This window comes from Lontra canadensis, unplaced genomic scaffold, assembly GCF_010015895.1.
Source record: "Lontra canadensis isolate GAN:19392208 unplaced genomic scaffold, GSC_riverotter_1.0 scaffold93, whole genome shotgun sequence".
In the NCBI taxonomy this organism is placed as follows: Eukaryota; Metazoa; Chordata; class Mammalia; order Carnivora; family Mustelidae; genus Lontra; species Lontra canadensis.
In genome coordinates this window covers 7,370,113-7,397,536 of record NW_022631087.1, presented here as the reverse complement: position 1 = coordinate 7,397,536, position 27,424 = coordinate 7,370,113, and the positions used below count along the sequence as shown (strand labels likewise).

Here is a 27,424-nt window from a genome sequence, read left to right as displayed (position 1 = left end):
CATGGGCAGCAGAAGGCACCCGAAGTAAGTAGTCGTTGGAAACCGAGTCTTGGCTTTTTTAGAAACCCTCTCTCGTTCTGACAAATAAATAAAATCTTAAAAAAAAAAAACAAAAAAAACCAAAAAACCCCCGAACTATACGGCCTCAAGCAGTCACTTTACAGCCTGAGCGCGTATCCTCCTCAGCAAGTGGGGATCCGATGGCCAACCGCATGCCGGGAGGTGTCAGCGCGACCTGGCTTCCTCCCAGCGCAGCTCATGGCCACAGGAGGGGTTCGAGTTTCTGCCTGAGACCCAGCACCTCTGCTAACATGCGTGGAAATCATGGCAGGTCACTTAATGCTCACAGGACTCTTGTGAGATGCGAATGAGATATTGAATGTGAGAACGTCCTGCAAACCGCAAGTTCAAATGAAACATCAAAAACAGCTGCATCGGGAGCAAAGTGTCACAGGAAGTAACGTACTGTCGCCCCGACTACAGATCCCCCCCACCCCCAACAATGATGAGATGACAAATATGGCTCCAAAGATCTTTTACTGAGACCTTTTTAAAACATTCCAGTCCTTAATTCAAATAAACTTCAACTCAGCTGGATGGCTGATCTAGATAAAGGCTTCACGGTGACAAAAATACGCCCCGCCTGCAGAGACCTCAGAATCCGCTCCTAACGAGAATGTGAAGGTACTCAGGGTCTCTGTCCCATCTTCTTCAGGGTTCGATTGAGCTAGGAGAAGAAGAAAAGCCAAGTTAGATACAGAGATCTCACCGACCCCTGTCCTCCAGTGTGCACGATCCCCCGGTCGGACCCCCAGGCCACCGCTCTGAAGTCCGGGAAGGGTCTCTCTGATGCAGGCACCGGTGTCCACCTTGTGTGCAGAAAGCCCCAGTCAGGTGCCCCCCCTCCTGACACTCCCACAGCCCTGCACAATTCACACGGACTGTTCTACCTGCCCTTCACACGCCACACCCACACTGCTCTGTCCGTGTTTTATAAGACACGCGGCTCACAGAAGCCAAACTTGCCAGGGCTGCGCTCTTCCTGCAGGAGGAGCCCCGTGGCTGGCCCAGAGCAGAGCAGTGACCTCTGCTGGAGAACTCAGAACACCAGGACGAAGCGGTTCCAGCTACGGCCACACACAGAAAGCGCGCACACACCCTGCAAACTCCCAGGACCTCTCCCAGGGCAAGATGTGAAATGCACCAAGTCTATCAAAACCCAGCTTCCTGTCCTCTGCCTGCAAGAACCGGCCAGACCTGTCTACATCGGAGAGTAACTGCCAAACGGGGAGGGATGGGTAAGAGCAAGCAGTGAAGCCACCCATATTAGGAAATACCAGGGAGGGAGAGGAGAGCTGGCCACCCGCAGAGAGAGATCTTGGAAAGAGATGCTCTGGAGAAGGCTGACACAGCAACTGCTACAGGCCCAACCCCACTCCCCAAACCTCAAGCAGCCAGCCAGTCTTGCTCAGAAACTTTTTAAAGGGCCAACTCTGGGCTTTCTTGAAATGAAAAATAAAAAAAAGTAAAAACTCCCCACCAGTTCCAAACCTCTGTCTCCAACCCAACACCGCTCCCCAACTTCTCACCTCCTCAAATTTGTGGATCTGCCGGATAAAGAAATCCCCATAGCGCCTGGCAACCTTGGTGTCTGCGATGTGGATCATGTCCTATGGGAGAAGCAAAGCAGAGTCAGAGACGAGCAGGGAGGCAGGGGCACTTAGTACATAAAGCCCCACACTGCCTTGCAAACGCAAACGTTGGGCGGGGGGCACCCCACGGGAGAGCCTTACCGGCTGACGGCAACTCGCTCTTTCTAGATGCTCGATTTCTGCTTCCTTGTTAATTCATTTATTTGAGGTGGGGGAGAGGGACAGATGACCCTCCCCCCGCCGCCAATAATGGAGCCCGATGCGGGCTTGATCCTAACCTTGAGATCATGACCAGAGCTGAAGACAGGGTTTAATTCATTGAGCCACCCAGGCACCATTTTTATTTTCAAGTCTTTTGTAACGAACACACATCTTTCAGCAATAGAAACATTTCAGACAGCATTTTATTCTCACACACTGTTTAGGAGTGTGAGGCTACAAGTGAATCCAGATTCTAAACTTTGTTTTTTAACTCAAATGTGGTTGAACACCATTTTACTTGTAAATTCCTGCATAATCTAGGTCAAGGCCCAAGAATTTTCTGGATCTCTTTAACAGGACTTTTTCAAGTCAAGGATGAAAAAAGAAAAGCCAGGGCGCCTGGGTGGCTCAGTGGGTTAAAGCCTCTGCTCAGGTCATGATCTCAGGGTCCAGGGATCAAGGCCCGCATCAGGCTCTCTGCTCAGTAGGGAGCCTGCTTTCCCCTCTCTCTCTGCCTGCCTCTCTGCCTACTTGTGATTTCTGTCTGTCAAATAAATAAAATCTTTAAAAAAAAAAAAAAAGAAAAAAAAAGCCAGAAAGCAAGCAGGGATGCCTGGCGGCTCAGTCAGCAGAACATGCGACTCTGGATCCCTGGGTCAGGAGTTACATAAAAATGCAATGTTTACCAAAAGAACCACCACCACTACCCAGAAAGCAACATTTTGCTAAAGACAAAAGTGAACCAGTAAGAGGAATAATTTAAAAAAATGCCCCCAAAACATGCAATCAAAAACATTTTCATGGGGCGCCTGGGTGGCTCAGTTAAGCGTTTGCCTTTGGCTCAGGTCACGATCCCGGGGTCCTGGGATCAAGCCCTACATCGGGCTCCCTGCTTAGGGGGGAGCTTGCGTCTCCCTCCCTCTCTCCCTCTGCCCCTGGCTCTCTCTCTCTCTTAAATGAATAAATAAAATCTTAAAGAAAAAGGGGGGGGGGCTGCCTAGGTGGCTCAGTGGGTAAAAGCCTCTGCCTTCAGCTCAGGTCATGATCCCAGGGTCCTAGGATCGAGCCCTGCATCAGGCTCTCTGCTCAGCAGGGAGCCTGCTTCTCCCCCTCTCTCTGCCTGTGATCTCTCTCTCCCTCTGTCAAATAAATAAATAAATAAATAAAAATCTTTAAAAAAAAAAAAAAGAATCACATATTCTACCAACTGCGCCCACCAGGCTTCCCAGAAGTATTTTGTTAAAGACCATCCAGATAACTGGGACCAGTTCAGCGGGGTTACAAAGTGATGACAGGGGATGGAGCAGGTTACCGATACTGCCAAACATTATGTCAGGAAGGCACTGAGAACAAATTCGAAAAGGACTTTAGGTAGTAGAAGTGATACTACAAGGGACAGTTCTGATTTTTAAAACAACACTGGAAAACTCCCCTAGTGACATGTTTCTACTTTCAGTGAGCCCGTTCGTGTCAGAGACAGCCAATTTCTGCCAAACATCAAGTCTTCCAAAAGCCATATACTCTAAGTGAGAAGGTTCAGGTTAGCAAGATGAGCTTTCAAAACTAACTACCAACTGACCCAGCAATTCCCCAAGTAGGTATACACCCAAGAGAAGACATCCACACAAAAACTTGTACACAAAAATTCATGATAGCGGCGTTACCCGCGATAGTCAAAAGGTGGAAACTTGACTGTCCATCAGCTAATGACTGGGTCAACAAAGCAGCGCACCCCTACCAGCACGGTCCTTCGCCACTGTGAAAACAGAGAGATACGCGCCACGGCCTGGACAAGACCTGAAAACGTGCTCAGTGAAAGAAGTCAAACACGAAAAGGCCACATGTTTATCATAGCAAATATCGAAAACAGACAAATCCACAGAGATGGAGACCAGATTACTGGTTTGCCAAGGATGACGGGACAAGGGGAGTTGGGAATGACTGCTCATAGGTAGGGAGCTGTGGAAATGTCATGGAATTAGGGGAAACCGACTGTGTGACACTGTGAATATAACAATAACCACAGAATTTCATCCTTTAAAATGGTGAAGTTTATGTTACACGGTTATACCTTTAAAACACGGCCAAAAAATAAAGTTATGTGTAGACCAATACTTTCTCAAAGCAACTAGAAATACAAAATAAATAGTTTGTAAAAATCCCCTCATCGCATCGAAGAGCTGACAAGAGATTAAAGAGCTACTTAAGAGAAAATAAACCATTCCAAATGAAACACAGAAGCCTGCTCTGCGGGGGGTGCACTTGCTCCTCAATCCCAGAAGACTTGCACAGAGGGACAAGCCAAGGCCAGGGTCAGTCTGACAGAAGATGCTCCCTGCAGTGCTGGATCCCTTGAGCTACACCCTCAAGCTGAAGGCAAAACGGGGACTGGGCAGCCATCCCACTCCAGACACTAAGCAATGCTCACCAAGTTGGGGGAGGGACATACAAGAGGAAAGAGACACATTCCCGGACGTTATAAACACAAGGTGATTCTTCTGACAATCCGTAGCCTGGGCTTGTTTCCTGGTTGGTCCAGGGGACCCCAGGCTTTGAGTCTATGGTGGTCCCAGACCAGTAATCTCCCCAGGCACCTTGAAGAGGCAAAAGCAAATCCCTTCTAGAAGAATGAATATTCATCCTACACTTCAAAAAATGTCAACAAAGTTTTTCAAAGACAATAAACTGTATGTAGTAAACAAACAAACAAAAGGAACGAAGAACGTTTATGGAAACACTTCACCATGAATTTAAGAAAAATCAGAGAAAGTAAAAACAGAGCTGAAGAGATTAACGAGGATAGAATAATCAATCAAAAGAAAATTACCCAGAACAGAGACTAAAGAAGATGGAGAAAGCGTTTAAGAGACACAGAAAACAGAATGAGGTCTAATATACATCAAGTAAGAACTCCAGAAGGAAAACAGAGCACATAAAGTAAAAGATATTAGCCAAGAACATTCCAGAAGAAAGACATCAGTCTATTCATTTTAACAGACTGTTGTAAGTCCGTATCAGCATTCCACATATGTTAAGCAGAATATCGTCTCTGAGTGTGCGCACATTAAGGATGATGAGAGGGTGTGACTTCATGGAAAAAGCAATTCTAGGAGTCTAGCATATTTTACATCTGAAAAAAACTCACCTACAAAACAGAACTTAGTTCTTTTTAAAAACCTCATTAGGACACCAAAATGTTAACTTGAACTTAAAATCCAGCAATGCAAACGAACACTAGCCCTCCTCCTGAGAGGAGCCTAGGATGTTGCTCGGGCCTCCTTCCAGAAATAACTCTGCATTCACAAGCAGATATAAATGAATCACTTAAAAAAAACAACAACAACTTCAATGAACCGCTAAGAGCCACTCTCCAAAACCACGGACACTTTCTGTAATACACAAAACCACTGAAAAGCGCATCCGCATTAGAACGCGAAAATCACAGCCAACTCCTGCAGCAGCAGCTGGCCGGGTGCTGAAGGGGACGACTCCTGCTGTGCACAAAAATGCTGGATGGTGCCGCTCTTAAATGTAACACGAGAAAAAGAAGCCAGACACAAGAAAAAGAGCACATGCTGTGTCAGTCCGCTACATGAGGTCCAAACGTAGGCAGCACTCATCTAGAGTGAGACAAGTCAGGACAATGGCTCTCACTGGCTAAACTGCATCCCACACTCTAGGCCACACCCTCCCACTTTCTTCCCTGATCCTCTCTTCTGCCCCAGGCTCCTGTTTCAGGTCACTGCAGCCACAATGAGGTTGTCCCTCAAACATACTGGGTTCACTCCTGCCCCAGGGCCTTTGTCCTTACAGCGCCCACTCCTTGGAACGCTGCTCCCTCAAACGTGTCTGGCTAGTTTCTTCACTTGCTTCAAGTCTTAGCTGCAGTTTCGCTTCCTCAACAAAGGCTACCCTGAGCACCTGTGCAATACTGCCACCTCTGCCTTCCTACCCTTAACTGCACAGCACTTGGCAATTTCTAACCCATGATAAAGGAAACGTTCCACTTTTCATGTTTGTAGGCCCCGCTCCTGGTAAAACATTTACCCAAGGTCAAAATGACTTGGCGAAGTCATTTTGACATGGGCTCTATTCCTGCCCCAAGTACACACTGTACATCTGCTTCGTTAAAATACAAACAAAACCCACCAAAAAAAACCATTCCAAACAGAAACGTAAGAAAAAAAACCTCACTGATTCCCATAAGATTCGTCGTATAGCCTTTCTGGAAAGTCCTTCATCGCAACTTGTAACTCTACGTAAAACAAGAACGAAAACAAAAGCAAAACCATATATAACTTTTGTACCAACCCTCCCTTCCCTGGAGTCTCCTTTTTGTGAGGACTGTGTACCCCAGGCAGCTCTCTTGACTCGGACTAGAATGAAACTCTTTTTCTTAGAAGAATAAAAAAATAAATTTAAAAGATTGGAGAGAGCGCAAGCGAGCATGGGCAGTGAAGAAGAGAAGAGGGAGACACAGAAACAGGCTCCCCGCTGAGCAGAGAGCCCGATGTGGGACTTGATCCTAGGACTCTGGGATCATGACCCAAACCAAAGGCAGACACTTAACTGACTGAGCCACCCAGGTGCCCTTTCCTTTAAAAGTGTTTTTAAAGGCTTTTTCAGGGGCACCTGGGTGGCTCAGTGGGTTGAGGCCTCTGCCTTCAGCTCGGGTCACGATCCCAGCGTCCTGGGATCGGGCCCCACCTAGGACTCTCTGCTCGGCCGGGAGCCTGCTTCCCCCTCTCTCTCTGCCTGCTGCTCTGCCTAGTTGTGAGCTCTGTCAAGTGAATAAATAAAATCTTTAAAAAAAAATAATAAAGGCTTGTTCACTTTGCACTGACGCCTACTACGTGGTCTGCTTCACTGTAGTGCTTACTGTCTACTTTCTCACATGAGAAGATCAGTGTGAGGGCAGAAACCTCTGCTGGTTTTGTGCACCACAAGTCTCAAATGCTCCGAGTGGCGGGTGCCGAGGACACCCTGACGGCTGAACAGATGGAGAGAGAGGCCGCAACTGCCCAGGCTGGAAGGCAGCTGTACCTTATCGATGTAGAAGTCAACCTCGGAGGCCGACTGAAATTCGCCATCGAGGGCGGAGATGCCACTGGTCCACACCAGGTTCTTCATCTTGTGCTTGAAGACCAGCAGCTGGATCCGGAACTCCTGCTCCGTGAGGTCCAGGAAGCCGGCCAGCTTGGCCACGGGCATGGTGGTGTAGAGCTTGAGGAAGCTGCGGATGGTGGACAGCTGCGCCTGCTGCTGCACCTCGTCCGAGAACACCTTCAGCTGCTGTAGGAAGGGCTCCTTGTGGTAGTTGGGGTGCACGTTGTCGTAGTTGGGGACCACGGGCGACAGGAATTTGGGGCACGAGTAGCTGAAAAGTTCCTCGTAGACCTGCGGGTCGCCCTTCTGCATGCGCAGCATCTTGTCCCCGTACTTCTCCCGCAGCTGCAGGTGAATGCTCTCGTCGATGCGCATGGGGTACATGGTGAGGGCGATGGCCAGCAGCGCGTGCATCTGCTCGTTCTGCTTGTTAATCTGCAGGGGCGAGACCAATTGGCACAGGGTCAAACGAGATGGACTTTCTGAGGTCCCCATCACCCTCCCAAGTACACGCTGCATAGGCCTCTGGTTTCTCCCTGGTCTTGCACCCGTCAGTTAACTTTCCCGAAGTCCCTCCACATCTGCCCTCCAGCTCTATTGAACTTCCAGCCCGCTTCCGGGGCCTCCTCAGCTGGTTTCTGGATTCTTTACTAGGGCCTCCTCCTCATTCCTCCTGGTTCACCCCATCCTCACCGGCAGATCGACCCTCCCACACCATCATGACTGAGTCACCCAGAAATTCTGATGGCACTGTAAGGCCTATAAAGATTAAATACTTGAGCTAGACAGTGAAGGTTACCCCAGAACCTAGCCTCCCAATCTGACTACTCTACGGCCCTCCAGCAAAACTGTTCCTTGTGCTGCTACATCTCCATGCTTCCAAGTCTCTTCCTAGAAACTTTGCTCTGCCTAGAAACCTCCCAATTCTGTGCACGTCTTGGACCCTCCCCCTCCTCCGCGGCAAACTGCTTGAGGGTGGTACCTCCACCTCCCTCAGTTTTAACTACCCAGAGCCCAGTAAACACTCAGAAAACTTGCTGAATAAATGTAGACACTGCTGGGGGGAGAAAGTAAAACAAAAGATACTGTCTTTATCGTCAAGGAATTAATGATCTGAAGTAACAGGCACAACAAAAGAAACTTAAGAGTAGTCCAGCCATTAAGAAATCGCCCTACTGAAAACACATACAAAAAGCAAAATTTGGGAGAGCTTTTACCAAAAACTGTCGGCACATGTGCCAAGGGGTCAAGCTGGTCAGAAGCTTCCTTACCATCTCGTACTTGTACGTGGTCCTCTGGAACATGCTCTTCGTCCTCTGGATATAGAGGAGGATGTTGGCAAAGACCCGGATGGCGTCCTGGTAACGACGCATCATCAGATATGCAAAACCGACGTAGTAGTACGTGGTCACCTGGCACTCGGGCACCCGCGAGTACATGCTCTGTGGATGGAAGCATCCGTGAGTCCCAATACCAAGTCATCCCGGAGATAATCTGCAAGCCGGCAGAGCCCAGTGTCAGCCGAGCAGAAGCCCTCTACAGAGGCCCCGAACTACCCAGCAGGAAAGTGCTGTCCTCTGGAGTTAAGAGGATCAGAGCGCAGACCACACCAGTCACTGATTAAGTCTTGTGACCAGAGAGCTCCACACTGTTAGATGTAACAGGAAGGGACTAGACCAGGTGACCCTAACATTTCTTTCCACTCCAAATCCCTCCACCCCTCAGCTGTGTACTCTTCCTCACTTTCTGCTCCTTCCTTCTCCAGATAAAACCGATAAAGGAACAGATAACAAGACTGAAATAAAAAGACACACACACAGAACAACAAAAAAGTACCGATTTTTCTGTGGCCGAAAAAAACCACCACAGCTAATCGTCATTGTCTATACTACCTCAGAACTAAGTCTCACTCCTTAAGTAGTGAGATCTGAATAGTAAAAATCTGCCATTATCATGGTCTTGAAAATAGAATCAAAGACTGCCGAACATTTCGAGTGTTACTAAGCAACAAAGAGAAAGCACCTTGCCTATGCGCAGACGTTCACTACAGTGCTTCCCCCACGTCTCATTTTTCAACTGGCCTGGGGAAGACTCCTCTTTCTGATCCCTAACATTTGTCCTTTGAGATCAGAGTTTCTCTTAACGCAGACTCTGGCTCTGGGCAGGGGGGCAGGGGGAAACAGGTAATCACCTTCTTATTCAGTTCGATATTCTCCAGCACCTTGATGGCCTGATAGTAGTCCCCCAACAGGGAGTGCAGACGCAGAAGGCCCACCAGGCTGAAATACCCAAGCATCTTGTAAAGGGAGTGCCGTCCGTACTCGCCAGCCACACTCTCGGGGTCACCTGAGAGAAACAGACACTGTGACCATTCCAGCAGGGACACGTGAAGGAAGGGGAGCCTAATCCCTGAATGTCACTCAGCTGACTCTCCACCTACTACCGGCCTCTGAAGCTTCCCGCCAATGGGGAGTAACTGCCTTCAGAGGACTACCCAGAAGCAGCATGCCTGACCTTTTTTTTTCCTTTTTTTTTTAAAAGGTAACCTGGGGCATCTGGGTGGCTCAGTGGGTTAAAGCCTCTGCCTTCGGCTCAGGTCACGATCCCAGGGTCCTGGGATTGAGTCCCGCATCGGGCTCTCTGCTCAGCAGGGACCCTGCTTCCCTCTCCCTCTGCCTGCCTCTCTGCCTCCTTGTGTTCTGTCTCTCTGTCAAATAAATAAATAAAATCCTAAAAATAAAATAAAATAAAAATAAAAAAATAAAAAAGGTAACCTACACCTAACATGAGTCTCGAACTCACAACCCCCATACCAACTAACAGGCCAAGTGTCCTTGGCCTCACACTAATCTTTTACCAAGAGGAGTTGTGGGGGGCGGGGGGCGGGCAGGTTTTTGTTTGGTTGGTTCCAAGACACCAAGATTACTGAGATGACCCCTTTTATCAGGAGCAGCTACTCATCAAGGCCACTGCTTTCAGGAAGTGCATGAGGTCAAAGTTACTTTCCTAGTAACACTAACACGCTATTTGTCTTTCTCACCGAAATGCCACGTTGCACTGATGGTGCAAACACAGTGGGTGAAACTGACAACTCAGCATAAACCAGGCAGTGGCAGCAAACTGTATCAGTAATTACTGTATTCCTTCCCACCAAACGTGGCGAAAGAACCACCCATTTTTTCACAAAACACCATTTTTACTTGAATGACTGACACACAAATTATGGTTACTTAGATTTGGGTGTTTAGCAGACATTTTCTCAAAAACAAACGGGGTAAGCTTGTTGCATGTCAATAAAGACAACGGACAGTGCTCACTGCCAATGAAAACAGGAGCTTTTAAGCAAATTCTAATTTTAAAAACCTGTATTTGCCACTATGAGCTTCCAAATAAAGACTTACCTAATGAAGCTGATAATCAAAGTGGGTGTTTTAGGTTGTATAATAAAATACATCAACATTTAGGAAATCTTTATAACTCAATGAACCAATATTTTACAAAACTGTGCAGGGGTAAAAAGATCCATTCAAGGGGCAGCTGGGTGGCTCAGTGGGTTAAGCCGCTGCCTTCAGCTCAGGTCATGATCCTAGGGTCCTGGGATCAAGCCCCACATTGGGCTTTCTGCTCAGCAGGGAGCCTGCTCCCCCCTTCCCGCCTACTTGTGATCTCTGTCAAATAAATAAATAAAATCTTAAAAAAAAAAAAAAAAGTTCAATGCTAAGGTTTCAGATTTCTCACTGCAATTTACCAGTATGAAACCCCCATTTTCTCACTGCAATTTACCAGTATGAAACCCCCATTACCTGAGAAGGCTGTGAAGACACTCCTCCCTTTCCCAACTCCCCGTCTAGGCGAGGCCAGGTCTCCCTCATATACTTCAACCCAAACCGCATATTGTAATTCCAACAAACTGAACTCAGGAGCAGAATGAGAATTCAGCTCTCTTTGTATATTCCCGGCACATTTGCAAAAAGGGCACTGCTGCAGGTGCCCTTTCCTTTAAACATTTTTTAAAGGCCTGTTCATTTTGCATTGACGCCTATTATATGGACAAACTCTGATTCTCAGTCTTTAAAGACTGTAAAGCCATCCTGACGCGAAAAAGCATGAGAAGCGCTTATCTACACGAAAGCCCTGGAGACACAGTAGAAGCGTCTGTTAATCAGACCTCGTGAGTGCCAGCTGGTTCCGCGTGTCGGCCAACAGACGGCCGAGCCCGACAGCCCTCAGCACCCGCACTTGGCTGCTGTTCACACCCAGCACCAAAGAAGAGCAGCCCATTACCTAAGCCACAGTGGCTCCCCCGCGCTCCCCGGGCCTCTCTCCCCTCCCGGAACAGATGGCAAGCAGCACTCACCTCCGCTTGTATACACCTCCAGCTGCCGGTTAATGTTGGACTTGTCTACCAGGGAGTGAAGGACATTGAGGACACTGTGAACGTTCCAGATTTTGGGATTGGAGCGAAGGAAGTCGATCTCCTCCTCTGACTTCTTGGCAGTCTTGCAGCGGTACTGACTGAATGACTGAAACTGTTGGGAAGAAGGGAGAGAGGCAGGAGTTGCGTACGATGCTGAAATGGAGGGAGAGCGGCGCGGGGGTCAGGTGGGGCGCGCGGCACCGTCTCATGCTAAACTGTTCTGTACGCTACTTATTTTTGCAAAGCCGTCTCTCATTAAACTGAATGGTGTTCATTATGGAGCATGTCACTTCTTCCACAGCTAAGTAAAAAATCTCGAAGATGAAAGGTAGTTTGTGAAAAAAAAATTCAATTTGGAGCCAAACACAGCCTAGAGTCACTTAACGTCTCTGGGCTTCACAATGCAGTCGATCTGGCTGTCAGAACCGGATGGCTTATACAGATCTTCTTCTCTTGGGCTGTGCCATGCCGAGTCAGGATAACAAATAAAGACACATGGGGACAGGGTAGTGTCTGCAAGTGTGTCTTGCCTACTGGAGCCGAACATCTGTTCGCCAGGGACAGGAACCCAGTCGGGTCACCTCCGTACCAACCACAGAGCCTTACCAAGTAGAAGGCACATCTAGGGCCCATGCCACAGGTAATCCTTAAGGCAGTGGTTCTATCTGGGACCAGCAATGGGCCGACTCCATCAGTCACCCAGAGAACAGCACAAGAGACCTACCCACTCAACCGGTTTTTAAAAGATCCTTGGTCAATTCTGGTACCAGGTTCGGAAACCAGTGACCTAGAAATCTAGGTCCTAGATGACATGACCCAAGAATGCTCTTCAACTCCGTATCAGCACCTTCCTCTAAGAACACAGAAAAAAGTTTCCAGATTTATAATAAACAAAAGAGCATCAGGAATATAGAAGGAATTCCCATAACTCAGTAAGAACAAGATAATCCATCAGAAAAATGGACTAAGGATAATGAGGATCACTTCGAAGAAAATCAAAACTGGCCAATTAACAGGGAAAATACCTGAGCTCTTCACATAGCAGAGAAATGCAAATTAAAATGAGATTACCATTTCTTTCCCATCAAACAGACAAAAATTAGACTAATCACATCCACAGCAGAGAAAAACTCTCAAATGCTGTTGACAGCAGTGTAATCTGATAAGCCCTTAGAGGGGACAATGTATTACCATTTATTAAGGTCCAAAGTGACTGAAATGTTCAGCATCGACTGTGGAGTGGATACCATCTGTTCGATCTCTTCAACAGCACACTTAAAAATCAGTATCTCATGGTATGCAAGTTTTGACTCTATAAAGCTGATCTGAAAAAACTTAAAAGCGGGGAACCTGGGTGGCTCAGTCAGTTAAACATGACTCCTGGCAGCTCAGTCATTAGGCGTCTGCCTTCAGCTCAGGTCATGATTGCCGGGTCCTGGGATCGAGCCCCACATCGGGCTCCCTGCTCAGCAGGAAGCCTGCTTCTCCCTCTCCCACTGCCCCTGCTTGTGTTCCCTCTCTCACGATCTCCATCAAATAAATAAATAAAATCTTTAAAAACAACCGAACATGACTCCTGATTTCAGCTCAGGTCATGATCTCAGGGTTGTGAGATCAAGCCCAACGTCAATTCTACGCTGGGCATGGAGTCTGCTCCAGATTCTCTCTCTCCCACTGCTCCTGCCTCCCTCCTCCCGCAGGCACTCCCTTACTCTCAAAAACAAACAAAAAAACTTAAAAAGCAAAAATTCTTCAAACAACAATTCTACCTCTGGGGATCTCTAGAGACAGACCAATGTGTAACACACACAAGACTATTGAGGGACTCACTATGTGTAATAGTGCAAACTCAACACCCAAGGGTGGTATATCATCACCAAGAGGGTGGTATATCCGTATCGTGTACACGGCAGAGAAGAATAAAGCCATCTCTACACAGACATGTTAAGTGTTCCATATCACAACAAATTACACAACATAGTATTATGCCATTTTTAGACGGTGTATTTGATACGTACATGTTTATATAAACTCCTGAGAAGCGTGAATGTAACGCCTGTCTTTGCAGACAGTAACTGATGCTGCCACAAAGGCAAGGAAGGAAGACACTTTAAACTTTAGCTGTAGTTTGGGGGCACCCGGGCGGCTCAATCGGTTGGGCATTTGCCTTCAGGTCAGGTCATGACCCCAGGGTCCTGGGATCAAGCCCCATGTCAGGCTCCCTGCTCAGCGGGGAGTCTGCTTCTCCCTCTCCCTCTGCCTCTCCTCCCTGGCTTGTGTGTGCACATGCGTGCTCGCTCTCTCAAATAAATGATCTTAAAAAAAAGAGAGATAAAAACAAACTTCACCTGCAATTTGAAAAAGACAAAGTGTTTAAACACTAATGACATATCATGTATTACCCGTACTGATAAAAATAAACGAAAGCCGAGGGGTGGGGGACCCACTTACCCCATGTGACATCTACCTGGCCGGGAGGAGTCACACCTGGCTCTTGCCAGCCGGTCTTTGTTACAGTGAGAGCACTTTAAGCCCCTTAAGAGAACACCAGCTAAACCCAAACCCAAGAGATTATGATAATCTTAAGCAGGATGAAGAACCTTAGCACGGATGATCCTCCTTTGGCTTGCTGTGAGTTGAAAGGACCGCCAACCTTCTAAAATTTGCCAAAGAAAGGGCTTCCACAGACCAAGGAGCCAGAAAAGGCAAACATGGCCAGCGTGGTTTGTAGCCTTCTCTGCACAAAGGCACTGAACCCTCATAAGCCTCCATCTCGACAGGCCAGCTCTAGGAGGGCTTTCTCAGCATACCAATCACAATCTGCCAGCACTTCTTAGGTCTGTTTTGTCTATGCAGCTCAAATGACGGCTTTATTAAGAAACTCATTTCTCCTGAAATACCCAGTGAGAGATACACCATCCCCCTAAAATTCATGGAAAACAAGTATTTTTCCAAACTGAATTATTCTGTTTTTTTTTGTGGGTTTTTTAAAAGATTTTATTTGGAAAGAGAGAGACAGTGCAGAGGCACACAAGAGAGCAAAGGGAGAAGGCTCCGCTCTGAGCATGGAATAGACATGGGGCTCGATCCCAGGACCCTGAGATAATGACCTGAGCCAACCAAAATTAAGAGTTGGCCGCTCAACCAACTGAGAACCCAGGTGTCCCTCAGGTTTATTCTTCAGAAACGGAGTAGACTTAAAAACAGAATAACCGACTCCAAAGCTTATGATGCTTTTATTTTTTCCAACCAGACCAACTCTCAAGATCAGGTAACAGCTTAGTGAAAGTCAGCTCAACTCTGCTGACTTCCAAGTTCATATCCAGAGCTCTTAGGCCTGACTCTTCAGAAAACTGAAACATCAAAGACCACCATCGTGGGGTCCTTCCCACAGTGATGGGACATTTTTATCCCAAGCATGTTTTAAACAATGCAAACAATGATAACAGCTAATCCTTTGTCAGACTAGTTATTTCAAATTAGACCAAGGCTGGCCAGATACCTGATAGATGAACTCATCAATGATATCCCAGAGCCACTGGTTGGGTAGTTCAAGGGGAGCAGGACCATCGGCATCTGTGCAGGAGATCACAGAAAAGTCAGATGCAAAGCAATGACTATTCTCACTTAGTAAGCATACGGAGTACATTCTGTAATTTTTCTCTTAAAAGAACTAAGAATCACAGGACATCCCTCCTTCCCACCCTTTTTATAACCCTGCTAAAAAGAGCTGGAGGCTAACATCAGGCCTCACTGTAGCCTCACCCCCAGGCCAAACCTCAAACTCACTAAGAATGTAGTTGAAGAGATTGCAGTAGTTGTAGTAGGACTCAAACCTCTGCTCCAACGAAGGCCCTCCCTGGAAAGAGAACAGAGACATCAGGACTGACAGTTAATTTAAATGTGTTTTACTCATGGTCTGCCACGACAGCTGAACACACGTGAGAAGCAATGCCTCTTCTGGCATTCTTAGTATGCAAACAGCACTCAGGCCAGAGGCACGACAGTAGGTGCTAGAGCATTTGAAAGGACAATGAATATCTTGACCACAACGATTAGGCATTATGGCAACAACCTCAACGGACTGTTCGAGAACATACAGGCAGATCTGGTGAAGCAGAAAGACGGAAGTACTAACAAAAGCAAAGGAGTAAAATCACGGTGCTTGAAGGATGGGGAGAGCAGGTAGCGCTACACTAGGCTATGCCAGACTGGACTACAACAGGCTAGGAATGCAGGGGTCTTTCAGTGCCGAACAGGAATCCAGGCCACGGAGATCAGCAAGTCCACCGTCACCTGGTTTTTGTAAATAAAAAGCTCAACAGGAATATAGTCATAGACACTCATTGTCTGTGGCTGCTACAAAGGCAGAGCCGAATAGATTCAAAAGAGACCATTATGGCCTCAAAGCCAAACAACTATCTGGCCCTTTGCACAGAAGGCTGCTGAGCCCCCCCCCCCCCAATCTAGACTTGATGTTGCTGGCAACTGAGAACCACTGAAGATTTCTGAGCTGGGAAAGAATATGCTACTATTTGTGAATAGCTAGAAAGAACACGGCCCTGGACTTTTAGCTCCAGTGCTTACTAACTGCGAGCTTCCGACAAGGTATTTGATCTCTCCATAGTACGAGACTATGTAGTTGAAGTGCCCAATATAACAAATACTCTCTCAAAGAACTCCCCCCGCCCGACAAGGTTCCAAACAGGTCATATATATGAAAGTACTTTGTCTGGTACCTAACAAAAAGGTCATAGAGTCAATAAACTTCTGCTGAATCTTCATCACAGACCTAAGGGAAGATTAGAAGTGGTACAACCAACTGTACTATGGGTTGTGATGCCATGGTCTTCCCAAAGAAGAGATGTTATACAGGCTAGCTAGAGTCTCAACCTAGGCCACAGAGTACGTGAGCTAGAATAGCAATGGTAGGAGGAAACCTTTACTTTCTAACAGAGAGGACAGAGAGCTCACTGGGATGCCGGAAAAACATGGCCCCCCGCATTGACAACAGGAACTCCTCCAGCAACCACTAACGGTGGCTCCTGTGGCAAGGCAGGAGCCCTAGCCAGGTCAGGTGGTCTTTAGAGATGAGAGCTGACTGGGAGAAGAAATACTCTATGGAGAGATCATGGTGCCAGGTTCCTTCATTTACACATGCACATACGAGCTCCAACAATTAACTTGTCACCATTGAGGATCAGGCACCAGATTATAGCAGCGACAAGACGAAGTCCATGCCCTGGTGGAGTCTTACACCCTCTAGTGCAAGTAGCAGACAAAGCCCAAGTAAACAAATACCACAATGTCAGCGAGTGATGTGTGCTCCAAAGTGCCAAGAAGCCCAAGAAAGGAATGAAAGTCGTAGAAAAGGAGACTGGCAAGGGAGTCAGGGGCCAGATGAAACAGGACTATGACTGAGACCTGGGATTTTCTTCCAAGTGTGATGGTGAGAAGTCAGGGTAGGATTGGGAGGGAGGGTGTGACGTGACAAGACTGTTTCAAAGGGACTATGCCAGTTACTAGGCTGAGAATAAACTCAAGTGGAAGAGTGGAACCTGAGAGCAGGTAAGCAGCTGCTCAGCTTAGGCAAGAGATGACACAACGCCTTGAACCAGGGCAGCAGCAGTGATGGAGGTAAGAAGCGGGTGGTTTCAAAAAGCATGCTGAAGACAGAGATGAACAGGATTTGTTACAAGGCTGGAAGTCAAGTCAAGTCAAGAACACCACCAAGGTTTTTGTTTGAATGGTCGTATTATTTACTGAGTTGGTTGACATGAGAAGAACAGGCTTAGAGAGAAAATAAGACTTCCGTTTGGAGTATGCTAAACTTGAGGTGCCTGGGTGACTCAGTCAGTTAAGCATCTGCCTTCGACTCAGGTCACAATCTCCGGGCCCTAGGATCAAGACGCATGTTGGGCTCCCTGGTCACTATGGAGTCTGCTTGTCCCTCTGTCCCTCCCCCTGCTCATACTCTCCTTCTCTCAAATAAAATCTTTTTTTAAAAGATTTTATTTATTTGTACGAGAGAGTACATGCAAGTCAGAGAGCACAAGGCAGGGCGGGGGAGAGAGAGCAGCAGACTCGCTGACAAGCAGGGAGTCTGACATGGGGCCCAACCCCAGGACCAGGACCTAAGCCAAAGGCAGATGCTTAATCAACTGAGCTACCGAGGTGCCCCAGAATAAAATCTTAAACAAAACAAAACACCCAAATCTGAGGTGACTATCAGACAGCCAAGTGGAGATAATGGAATAGGGAGCTGGATATACAAGTACAGATTTGGAGAGACAGGGGCTAAAGATAGAGATTTTCAGTCATGGTGTATATAAATAGTACAGATAGTTATTTTAAGCAACTTGGGGCATTCTAAAATTCAGAAACAAGAGAAGAATCAAACAAGTGCCCAAAGCTGGGAGAGTACAGTGGAAAGAACACTGGCATCACAGTAAGCCAGGCCTGGGTTCAAGGAGTTTTGCCACCTACTCATTGCATAAATTTGAGAAGAAGCAACCCCTCTGCACCCCAGTTTGCCCGCCTTGCAGGGCCACTGTGAGGATTAGAGCAGAGATGCCCGCCAGGTGTCAAGCATTATGCTGGGCACACAGGGACACTCCCTGCGTGTTTCAGAGAGAAGGCTCGCAGTCCTACACTAAAGTGAAAAGTAAGGGCATCACGAGCTGAAGCAGTAGGAGCCTGGGAACACACCATTAGGATGGCATCCTGAAACCCAGTCGACGTGATGAGTGCCAAGTCAGGAAAACTGTGGGGATGGAGAAATTGAAAAGGACACACAAGCTATGCCAAGCAAGTTTGTCTGGGACAGACATGCAGCTTATTGGAGTCAAGCATTCCCTCTGTCATTTCTGAACACTCAGAAAACATGCCAACTACTGCAGGACACTGAACCAACAGAAACTAATGATTGTGCTCCAAAGGCAAAAATGGCACAGAGCTAGCAACAGTTAGATACTCACACTGACTTTGGCATATATGTGCCTGTAGTATAATTCTTTGTATAGAATCAGGAAGACGGCATCTGAAAGAAATGGCACAGAGTTGCTTTAGTAATCCACAAAGCAACTAGGGTCTTCAGGCAGTTTTAGCCCATTGAACGGAAAAGAGGGATAAACATGATTTAAGATACAAAATAACATCTAAATTCCAATACACCCCAAGAATACATGCAAAAAGAAAATCATCTCTCGTCTTTCAACCTCATCTTAATCCATTCAGGCCCATTTCCCTTTGCTAACATTTAGAGATTTTTGCCATCCAGTCACTTAACAAACCAACACATAAATAAATAGTAACAGCTCTAAAAAAGACAATGTCACGTTATCAAAATTGCGAACACATGGGTGTTTTTGACTTAGAAATTCTACTGTAAAGAATTTATCCTATTGATATGATACAACCACTAAAAAGAAAGGAGGGAAGAAAAGGTCTTTGGGTACTGATGCTGTACAGAAAAGAATTAAGAAAGTAGGTCTGAGACTTCTACCCTTTGGCTAGTAAAGTTGGGTCTTGGCTGGCATCTGGGAACCTGAACTTCAGGAGGGTCCCCCAGTATCCTGACAAGAGTGATCTGCTGAGCCTAAACTATGCAACACTACGGTTTATCCTGAACTCCTGCCTTCCTTCTGGGAGTCTGAAATTTTGGTTCGTGCTAGGCAGGGGGTGTGCCCACATGACCAGCACCCCATAAAATCCTTGGACATTGGATGTGGTACAGGTTTCTCTGAGAGACTTTTCACACATCACAATTCTTTGCTCAAGGAATTAAGCACATCCCAAATGACTCCACAAGAAAGGACTGGTGATAACATCCATGCACGTGGTTTTCTCTGGATTCCACTCTGCGTGCCCCTTCCCTTCACCCTGCGTCTTGGGAGTCCTCCTAGCAAATCATCAAACCTGGGGGTGGTCTTGGGAATCCTGGAGATGCAGAATACTCTCCAAAAATATAATAAACTTTAAAAAGGGAAGAAAATGGCATTTGCTTTATGTAAAAAGAAACAAACAGGCCATTCCTACTTGCTTAGGTACACACAGACTATCACGGGAGGGATAAAAAGAAAGTGTTACCGCTAGATGGCTCTAGAGAAACTTAAGGCTTGAGGAGGAAAGAAGGGAAGAGGATTTTTACACCAAATCTCCTTTTATACTGTTAAGCCCTGTCATTACTTACCTGTTTAAAATTATACACAGCTGACATTTAAACAGAGGGGGGTTAGGGACACAGATCCCCCCTGCCTCATTCAGTCAAAAACCTACCTTTAACTTTTTTAAGATTTTATTTATTTATTTATTTGACAAAGAGAGAGATCACAAGCAGGTAGAGCAGCAGGCAGAGACAGAGGGGGAAGCAGACATCCTGGTGAGCAGAGAGCCCGATGCGGGGCTCGATCCCAGGACCGAAATCATGACCTGAGCCAAAGGCAGAGGCTTAACCCACTGAGCCACCCAGGTGCCCCTCACATTTAACTTTTGAATCCCCACATATTTAACTGTTAACTTTAACAGCCTACTGTTGATGGAACCTTACCAATAACAGTCAACACTTATTTTGCGTGGTATACATGTTATACACTGTGTTACCATGGTATACAATATGTAAGCTAAAGAGGAGAACTGTGAAGAACATCACAAGGAGAAGATACATGTACACTATTATACTGTATCGGAAAAAATCCATGTGTATGTGGATTCACCCAGTTCAAACCCATGTGCTCAAGGGCCAACCATATTTCAAGACTCCAACTGTTGTTGACACACACAATATGATTCTTTATAGGCAACATATTAAACAGGGCATAAGGTCTGAGCAACACAGAAAATAACACCTCCTACAAAGTGAGTTCTAACTTGTGTACCAATAATACTAAAAATAAAGTGTCCAAAAAACACTAGCTATATCAAAGAAGTACAAGACTTGTACACTGAAAACAGTAAAATGATATTAAAATAAAGACCTAAATAAATGCAAAGACATCACATGTCCATAAATTAGAGGGCTTAATATAATGGCGATAGTCCCCTAGTTTATCTTCAGATGCAACATAATCCCTATCAAAATCCCAATTTCTTTCCAGAAACTGACAAACTGATCCTGAAATTCATATGGAAATCCAAGGGACTCAGAAGAACCAACAACAAGTTTGAAAAAGAAGAACACAGGGGAACCTGGGTGGCTAAGTAGGTTAAGCCTCTGCGTTTGGCTCAGGTCATGATCTCAGGGTCCTGGGATCAAGCCCCACATTGGGCTCTCTGCTCGGCAGGGAGCCTGCTTCCCCCCCAACCCCCCGCCTGCCTCTCTGCCTACTTGTGATCTCTTTCTCAGTCAAATAAAAAACAAAATCTTTAAAAAAAAGAAAACAAGAAGAACAACAACACAGTTGGAGGACTTAATGCTTCCCGGTTTCAAAACTTACCACAAAGCCACAGTAATTCAGACAGTGCGGCACAAGCATCAGGATAGACGGATACCAACAGAGTTAAACAGAGTCCTGACATAAATCCTGACATTTACACAATCACCAATTTCAACAAAGGTGCCAAGACAATCCAATGGAAAAAGAATAGTCTTTTCACAAACTGGTACTGGGACAATTAGATATGTACACGCAAAAGCATGAAGCTGGATCTCCCTACTTTACACCATATACAACAAACACCATCGTAAGGTGAGAGGCGGGAGGAAGCCAGACAGCTCATTCCCAAGTGACTGTACTGACCCCCAAAATCACAGGGGGATGGAAACAAGTCAGGACAAAGATCTGTTTCAGCTTCATCACGTGTGAGAGGTCTCTGTCCCCTCTTCATTTATTCCGCTGTCACTCAGCAAGCTCTTTACTAAGGGTCTACTATGCACCAAACCCTGGGGAAACAAAATGGTGAGTAAAACACACACGGACTCTTCTGAGCTTCCTCAGGACCCGTCACTCGCAGAATCCCATCCAGCGTACAGAACACGGAACTCATACCTACCGTTGCCAACCTGTGGAGCAATGGCTTCAGCCTCAGGCCACGGTGTATTCTTGAAGAACCTTTCAGTCAACTTGGTCCAGCTGAAAACCAAGCAGAAAAATTCTAAACTCCGAAACAGGAAGGAACAGAGAAGAGGCAAACCACACGTTTTACGTAAGGACCCAGGCTCACAAAGAGGGAGAGGTCACAGAAACAAAGTCAGGGCCAGAGCCTTCCAAGGCTACAACTCTCCTCAACAGAACTCTGCACCTCAACTTTTCTTAATCCAGTGAACACTCCTCCCTACCAGTCAGGCAACCGCCAATGCTCTTCAGGATCATTTCCTGCCTCTGTATCATGAAACTCTACTCATACAGGACAGCTTGCTATTCCCTCATCTGATAACTACTTTCTAGACACCCACGCTTTCCCCCTAGCAATTTCCCCCTACTTTCCCAGAGCACGGTGCCTCCTCCCCCATCCAAATCTGGAAGCCAATCAGTCTGTTTGGGGCGGTCTGACGCCGCTACAGAACTACGGCATCCAACCCAAACACTCACAGCCCTGATCCCCTCAGGAGCGACTTCAAACTGCCCTCCACTCTCCTCAAGCCCCACCTTTCCTCTTCTCCAGATTTTTCTTTTTAAGATTTTATTTATTTATTTGACAGAGAGAGAGAGAGATCACAAGTAGGCAGAGAGGCAGGCAGAGAGGGGGAAGCAGGCTCCCTGCTGAGCTGACAGCCCGATGCGGGGCTTGATCCCAGGACCCTGAGATCATGACCTGAGCCAAAGACAGAGTGCTTTAACCCACTGAGTCACCCAGGCGCCCCTTCTCCGGATTTTTCAGGTCAGCATAGAAACATGCTCAAGTCCTCACTTCAGGACATAGTATAAAACATAAAGCATCTCAATAACACTGGATTTTCCAAGGCACCAGCCATTCTTCTCACCACACATTCTCCTACAGCAAGCTCTACCACATGTTTGGCTTCAACTATAGTCTGTATCCGCCTGTACTGTCACAAACAGTAACCTTTTGCCATATGTGATTATTGTGACTAAAGAATTGAATTTTATTTTTTTTATTTTTTTAAAGATTTTATTTATTTGACAGACAGAGATCACAAGGAGGCAGAGAGGCAGGCAGAGAGAGAGGAAGGGAAGCAGGCTCCCTGCTGAGCAGAGAGCCCGACACGGGGCTCGATCCCAGGACCCTGGGATCATGACCTGAGCCGAAGGCAGAGGCTTTAACCCACTGAGCCACCCAGGTGCCCCAAGAATTGAATTTTAAATTTTACTTAATTTTAACCAAAAAACCCAATACTTGGTTACTGCGAACTTTCAGCTACATTTAGAATTACTTAGATATCTACTTTTTCTATCGTAAATGCTATGAAATCTAAATGGAGATCAGGTATTTCCAACATACACGAATTGAAATGTGGTATAAATACAAAAGATAGGTTTTAGAAGACTTAATACCAAAGAAAAGTAAAATAACTCATTAACAGTTTAATACTGATTATGTGTGGTAATAATATTTTAGATGTTGAAATGTCATGAAAATTAATTTCACCTGTTTCAGTTTTTAAAAAATTTTTATATTTAAGTAATCTCTACATCCAACCTCACCCACCCAACATGAGGCTCAAACTCACAACCCTGAGATCAAGAGTCGCACACTCCACCAACTGAGACAGCCAGGCACCCCTCCTTTTACTTTTTTTTTTTTTTTAAGATTTTATTTGTTTATTTAACAGAGAGAGAGATCACAACCAGGCAGAGAGTCAGGCAGAGAGAGGGGGGAAGCAGGCTCCCTGCTGAGCAGAGAGCCCGATGTGGGGCTCGACCCCAGGACCCCAAGATCATGACCCAAGCCAAAGGCAGCGGCTTAACCCATTGAGCCACCCAGCTGCCCCTCCTTTTACATTTCTTAAACATAACTGATGAAAAAAGTTAAATTACGCATGTGGCTAATATTATTATTTCTATGGGACAGCACTGATCTACACATTTCTACTAGAAAGACCTGCAGATGCAGGAAAAAAACAGTTCAGGGATTAATTCTATTCATTAATCCAAAAAGCCTTTGGCTATTCATTTTGTCCACCCATCCTCCTAGGAATTAACTAATTATTACTTTAAGTTTATTTACTTATTTTAAAGTAATTTCTACTTTAAATGGTGGAGCTCGAACTCACGACCCTGAGATCAAGAGTTATGTGCTCTTCCAAATGAGCCAGCCAGGCACCTCTCCCAGGAATTCTTTAAATTCTATATCCCTGGTGAAGTCTTTCCTGACTTTCTCAACCCTAACAAACTGGTCTCATTTCTAATGCCAATAAAACAAGGGCAATCCCCCCAAAACAGAAGCAGCCACTCAAAGCTTGGCTCACCCTGTTACGCATTAACTTGTACAGTAACTCAAAAGTTAGGCTCTGGGGGTGCCTGGGTGGCTCAGTCAGTTAAGAGTCTGCCTTTGGCTCAGGTCATGATCCTGGAGACCCCAGATCCAGCCCTATGTCCCCACGTGGAGGGGTGGGGTGTCCCTGCTCAGCGGGGAGTCTGCTTCTCCCTCTCCCTCTGCCCCTCCCCCTGTTCCTTCTCTTTCTCAGATAAATAGATAAAATATTTTTTAAAAAATTAGGCTCTGATGTCAAACTATGCAAGTTCAAAACTCAACATACGCACTCAACTAGCTATATCCTTTCTAGGCTTTGTTTCCCTCATCTGTAAAATAAAGAAAACAATACTACCTACTTCACGAGGTCACTGTGAAGAGTAATGAGTAAATACAGGAAAAGCGTTCTGAACACTGTTTGATCTATACTGGACAGACATACTAGTTACTGCTACGACTACTGATAATGATATTATTTTAGGCCCTGAGTTCTGGGAATACAGAATATTCCAACAGAATAACATGTCTCCCTATGAGCAATCACAGAAACCCCTTGGGCACTCTCTTTACAGAGAAATGACTAACAGACCCCTTTTTTAGGGGCTGTATCAGTAAACCAGTCCCACCCAGAAAGACGGTCATTTCAGTCAGCACTCTGTACCTGTTCTCATAGATGTCCTGGATCTCATACACCTTCTGATCAATGACATCACTGGACACACGACTGGCCTGCAGCTCATACACCTTCTGGTCAATCAAATCTGAGACGGTTTTGTGGAAATACTGGATGAAGTTTTTGATCACTTCAGGGATCACCTGATAGGTCTGCTGTTCATACTGACGTTCATAAGCCAGATCCTGCTTTGGATCACCTAGAGGTCAGATATAATAAATACTTTATCAAGTGTTTTCAAACTCACACGTTACAAAACAGAAGGGCAAGACCATCCCCCAAAGAAAATTCAAGTCTATAAAATTGGGTACGATTCCCTTTTAAACACTCAAAGATGGGGCACCTGCATGGCTCAGTTGGTTAAGCATGCCTTTGGCTTGGGTCATTATTCCAGGTCTTTGGATCGAACCCCGCATCGGGATCCCTGCTCCACGGGGAGCCTGCTTCTCCCTCTCCCTCTGCCTGCTATTCCCCCTACCTATGCTCTCTCTCTCTCCGTCAAATAAATTAATAAATCTTTTTTTTAGATTATTTATTTGACAGAGACAGACAGAGAGGAACACAAGCGGGGGGAGTGGGAGAGGGGGAAGCAGGCCTCCCGCGGTGCTTGATCCCAGGACGCTGGGATCATGACCTAAGCCAAAGGCAGACGACTGAGCCACCCAGCCGCCCCAAATTAATAAACTTTAAAAATAAACACTCAGGGACGCCTGGGTGACTCAGTTGGTTGGATGACTGCTTTCGGCTCGGGTCGTAATCCCAGAGTCCTGGGATCGAGTCCCTCATGGGGCTCCCAGCTCCACGGGGAGTCTGCTTCTCCCTCTGACCTTCTCCTTGCTCATGCTCTCACTACCTCTCTTTCAAATGAATAAATAAAATCTTTAAAAAAAAACACAAATAAACACTCAAAGATAAAATTATCCCCAACTCACTCTCCATCCCATCGCCCTGTTTCTTCAGAACATTTACCACTATTTACAATTATATATTTGCTTATCATAGGTTTCTTCCACTAGAACTTAAATCCTCTAAGGGCAAGAACCTTGTCTGTCTTGTACTCATACACCCTCAGCACCTAAAACAGTTTTAAGTGTGTTGAAAGAGAAGGGAAGACCGTCAGAAGGGTAGGTAAGTAGGAGGCACCTTCTGTACATGTATTTTAAATATATACATTTAAATATTTTTTTAAAGTAGGCTCCACGCCCCACGTACAGCCCATCAGGGGGCTTGAGCTCAAGACCAAGATCGAGACCCAAGCTGAGATCAAGAGTTGAACGCTTAACCAACTGAGCCACCCGGGTGTCCCAGCACTTAGTATTTCTTGAATGAATGACTGCCATTTACTACCTATACAACAGTGCTAGTTACTAAACCTCTCTGTTCAGTTTTCTCATCTGAGAAAACGGAGACATTAATTTAGGCACTTCCTAGAGCTCTCTTAAGGATTAAAGGAAATACTTCGCACAGAGTACCTATAACAATGCACGGCACTTACAAAATGCTAAGTCAAACTAACTCACTATAACATTTCAGGAAACCTCAAAACCTTCCAAAAAGATTTCATTTGAGCTTGGTTGGAATCACTAATTTTTCACAACAAGGTTTTCTTCTTCAGCAAGCAGTTTAACAAGGAAACCACAGCCAGGACGGTACACCTTCCCTTCTGGGACTTTGAGGAGGACCATGAAAGAGGCTTCATTTATTAGGCGCTGTACCACCCTCTTTCTGAGAACTAATAACTGACTCCAAACCTGGACCACGGAGAAGCAGCGCTTCACAGATGCCCGTCAAGAGCTGTTCCGAGACATTCAAAAAGTTGCAAAACCCTAGAAGTACCAGCTAGCCAGCCCGTAGTCTCACCTGTGTGCATATCATAGTCACCAGGGTAAGCGTAGGGATCATAAGCAGCCTATTAACGAAACAGACATAGGAACAGTCACCAATTCGTGAACCCAAAATGCTCGTTCGACCTATGTGCCAAGTAAAAGTACTAAGGATACAAAAGTGGGTAAAACAGAGTCTCTGCTTTTGAGAAACTAACATGCTCGTGAGAAGGGCGAATAAGCAGATGACAATACAACGTTACGGGTGCGATAAGGTAAAGCAAAGCACAAGAGGCTGTGGGAACCAACGGGGACCGACAAGAGTGAACCAAGCCCACAGGAGCTAAGTTACAGAAACCCCATGACCAGTTTCCGTCTCCGATCTCGGTAAACGAGAGGAGGAGACCGGAGACGCGAAGTGGGCGGGCAGAGATTGGGCTGGAGAGGAGACGCAAGCAATGGGAACAGCGTGAGGGCCGCGCACGCCGGAAGGCAGACCGTAGCTAGTTGCGGCCGGTGGAGGCTCCCAGAGGGGCCCGGACACCGTCTCACAGCGGGACCCAGCATCCAGAGAACGCTGCCTCCGTCACGGAGCCCAATACACGCGCAGGGCCCGCTTACCTCGGACTCGTAATCATCAGCCGGATACGACATGGCTGCGCGGCTCACTAACACAGCCAGAGAGAACGAAAAGTGTGGCCCGCGCCTGCGTCGTGAGGCTGGAAGTTCAGGGCCCCTGGGCCTGCTGGGAAGCCGGAAGTCCTTAGGAAGCCTCTAGCGATAGGAGACCGCCACGTTAAGAAGGGCGAAGACGACAAACCTCTGAATTTTTCTTCCTTCTTCAAACAGAGGCTCTACAAGGAAGGGTGACTCTTTATCGCTTGCGTAAATTCAGAAATACCGTTGAACCACTTCGGCAAAACAAATGGGCAAAGAGACACCAGAAATAATGCCACACAAAAGATGGCTGGCAGCCTCTTCTGGCGATTTCTCGCGAGAAAGGAAATTCGGGTATGGGGGCCTACTGTTGGTTTTAGGTGTAAGCAGTTTGCCTGCGGCAAGAAGTGTCTTGGAATGTTCGACCTCAGAAGAGTAAACTTATTGGTGTAAAAGTTGAGACCTGGTCCTCTGAGGCGAGAGGTCATTGAGAAAAGGCTCCTGCCAACTTTGGACAACAAGG

General features: G+C 46.3%; 1 protein-coding gene across 2 annotated transcripts; it reads right to left on the bottom strand.

Moving 5' to 3' along the window:
• Nucleotides 1-520: 520 nt before the first annotated feature.
• On the bottom strand, nucleotides 521-26,976 carry EIF3L (eukaryotic translation initiation factor 3 subunit L). 2 transcript variants are annotated; one of them, XM_032836623.1, is made up of 13 exons: nucleotides 26,866-26,976; nucleotides 26,282-26,330; nucleotides 24,410-24,620; nucleotides 21,367-21,446; nucleotides 18,354-18,415; nucleotides 15,166-15,235; nucleotides 14,879-14,952; nucleotides 11,317-11,488; nucleotides 9,151-9,305; nucleotides 8,231-8,401; nucleotides 6,897-7,394; nucleotides 1,590-1,670; nucleotides 521-727 (listed from the first exon to the last, which is right to left on the bottom strand). In XM_032836623.1, the coding sequence occupies exons 1-13, from the start codon at nucleotides 26,896-26,898 to the stop codon at nucleotides 689-691; spliced, it is 1,695 nt and encodes a 564-aa protein (XP_032692514.1). In that variant the 5' UTR covers nucleotides 26,899-26,976; the 3' UTR covers nucleotides 521-688. The 2 variants fall into 2 exon arrangements, with proteins under 2 accessions (XP_032692514.1, XP_032692515.1); XM_032836624.1 differs by lacking the exons at nucleotides 21,367-21,446; nucleotides 26,282-26,330; nucleotides 26,866-26,976 and having other exon boundaries at nucleotides 24,410-24,488.
• Between the last annotated feature and the right edge of the window lie 448 nt (nucleotides 26,977-27,424).

Bases quoted from the DNA above. Each gene is read 5' to 3' on its own strand.
- EIF3L (XM_032836623.1), bottom strand. From the start codon at position 26,898: ATGTCGTATCCGGCTGATGATTACGAGTCCGAG. The intron at 24,621-26,281 runs GTGAGACTACGG...TCTGACCTCTAG, and splicing joins TGACTATGATATGCACACAG to GTGATCCAAAGCAGGATCTG. The intron at 18,416-21,366 runs GTAGGTATGAGT...CATTTCTTTCAG, and splicing joins TGCTCCACAGGTTGGCAACG to ATGCCGTCTTCCTGATTCTA.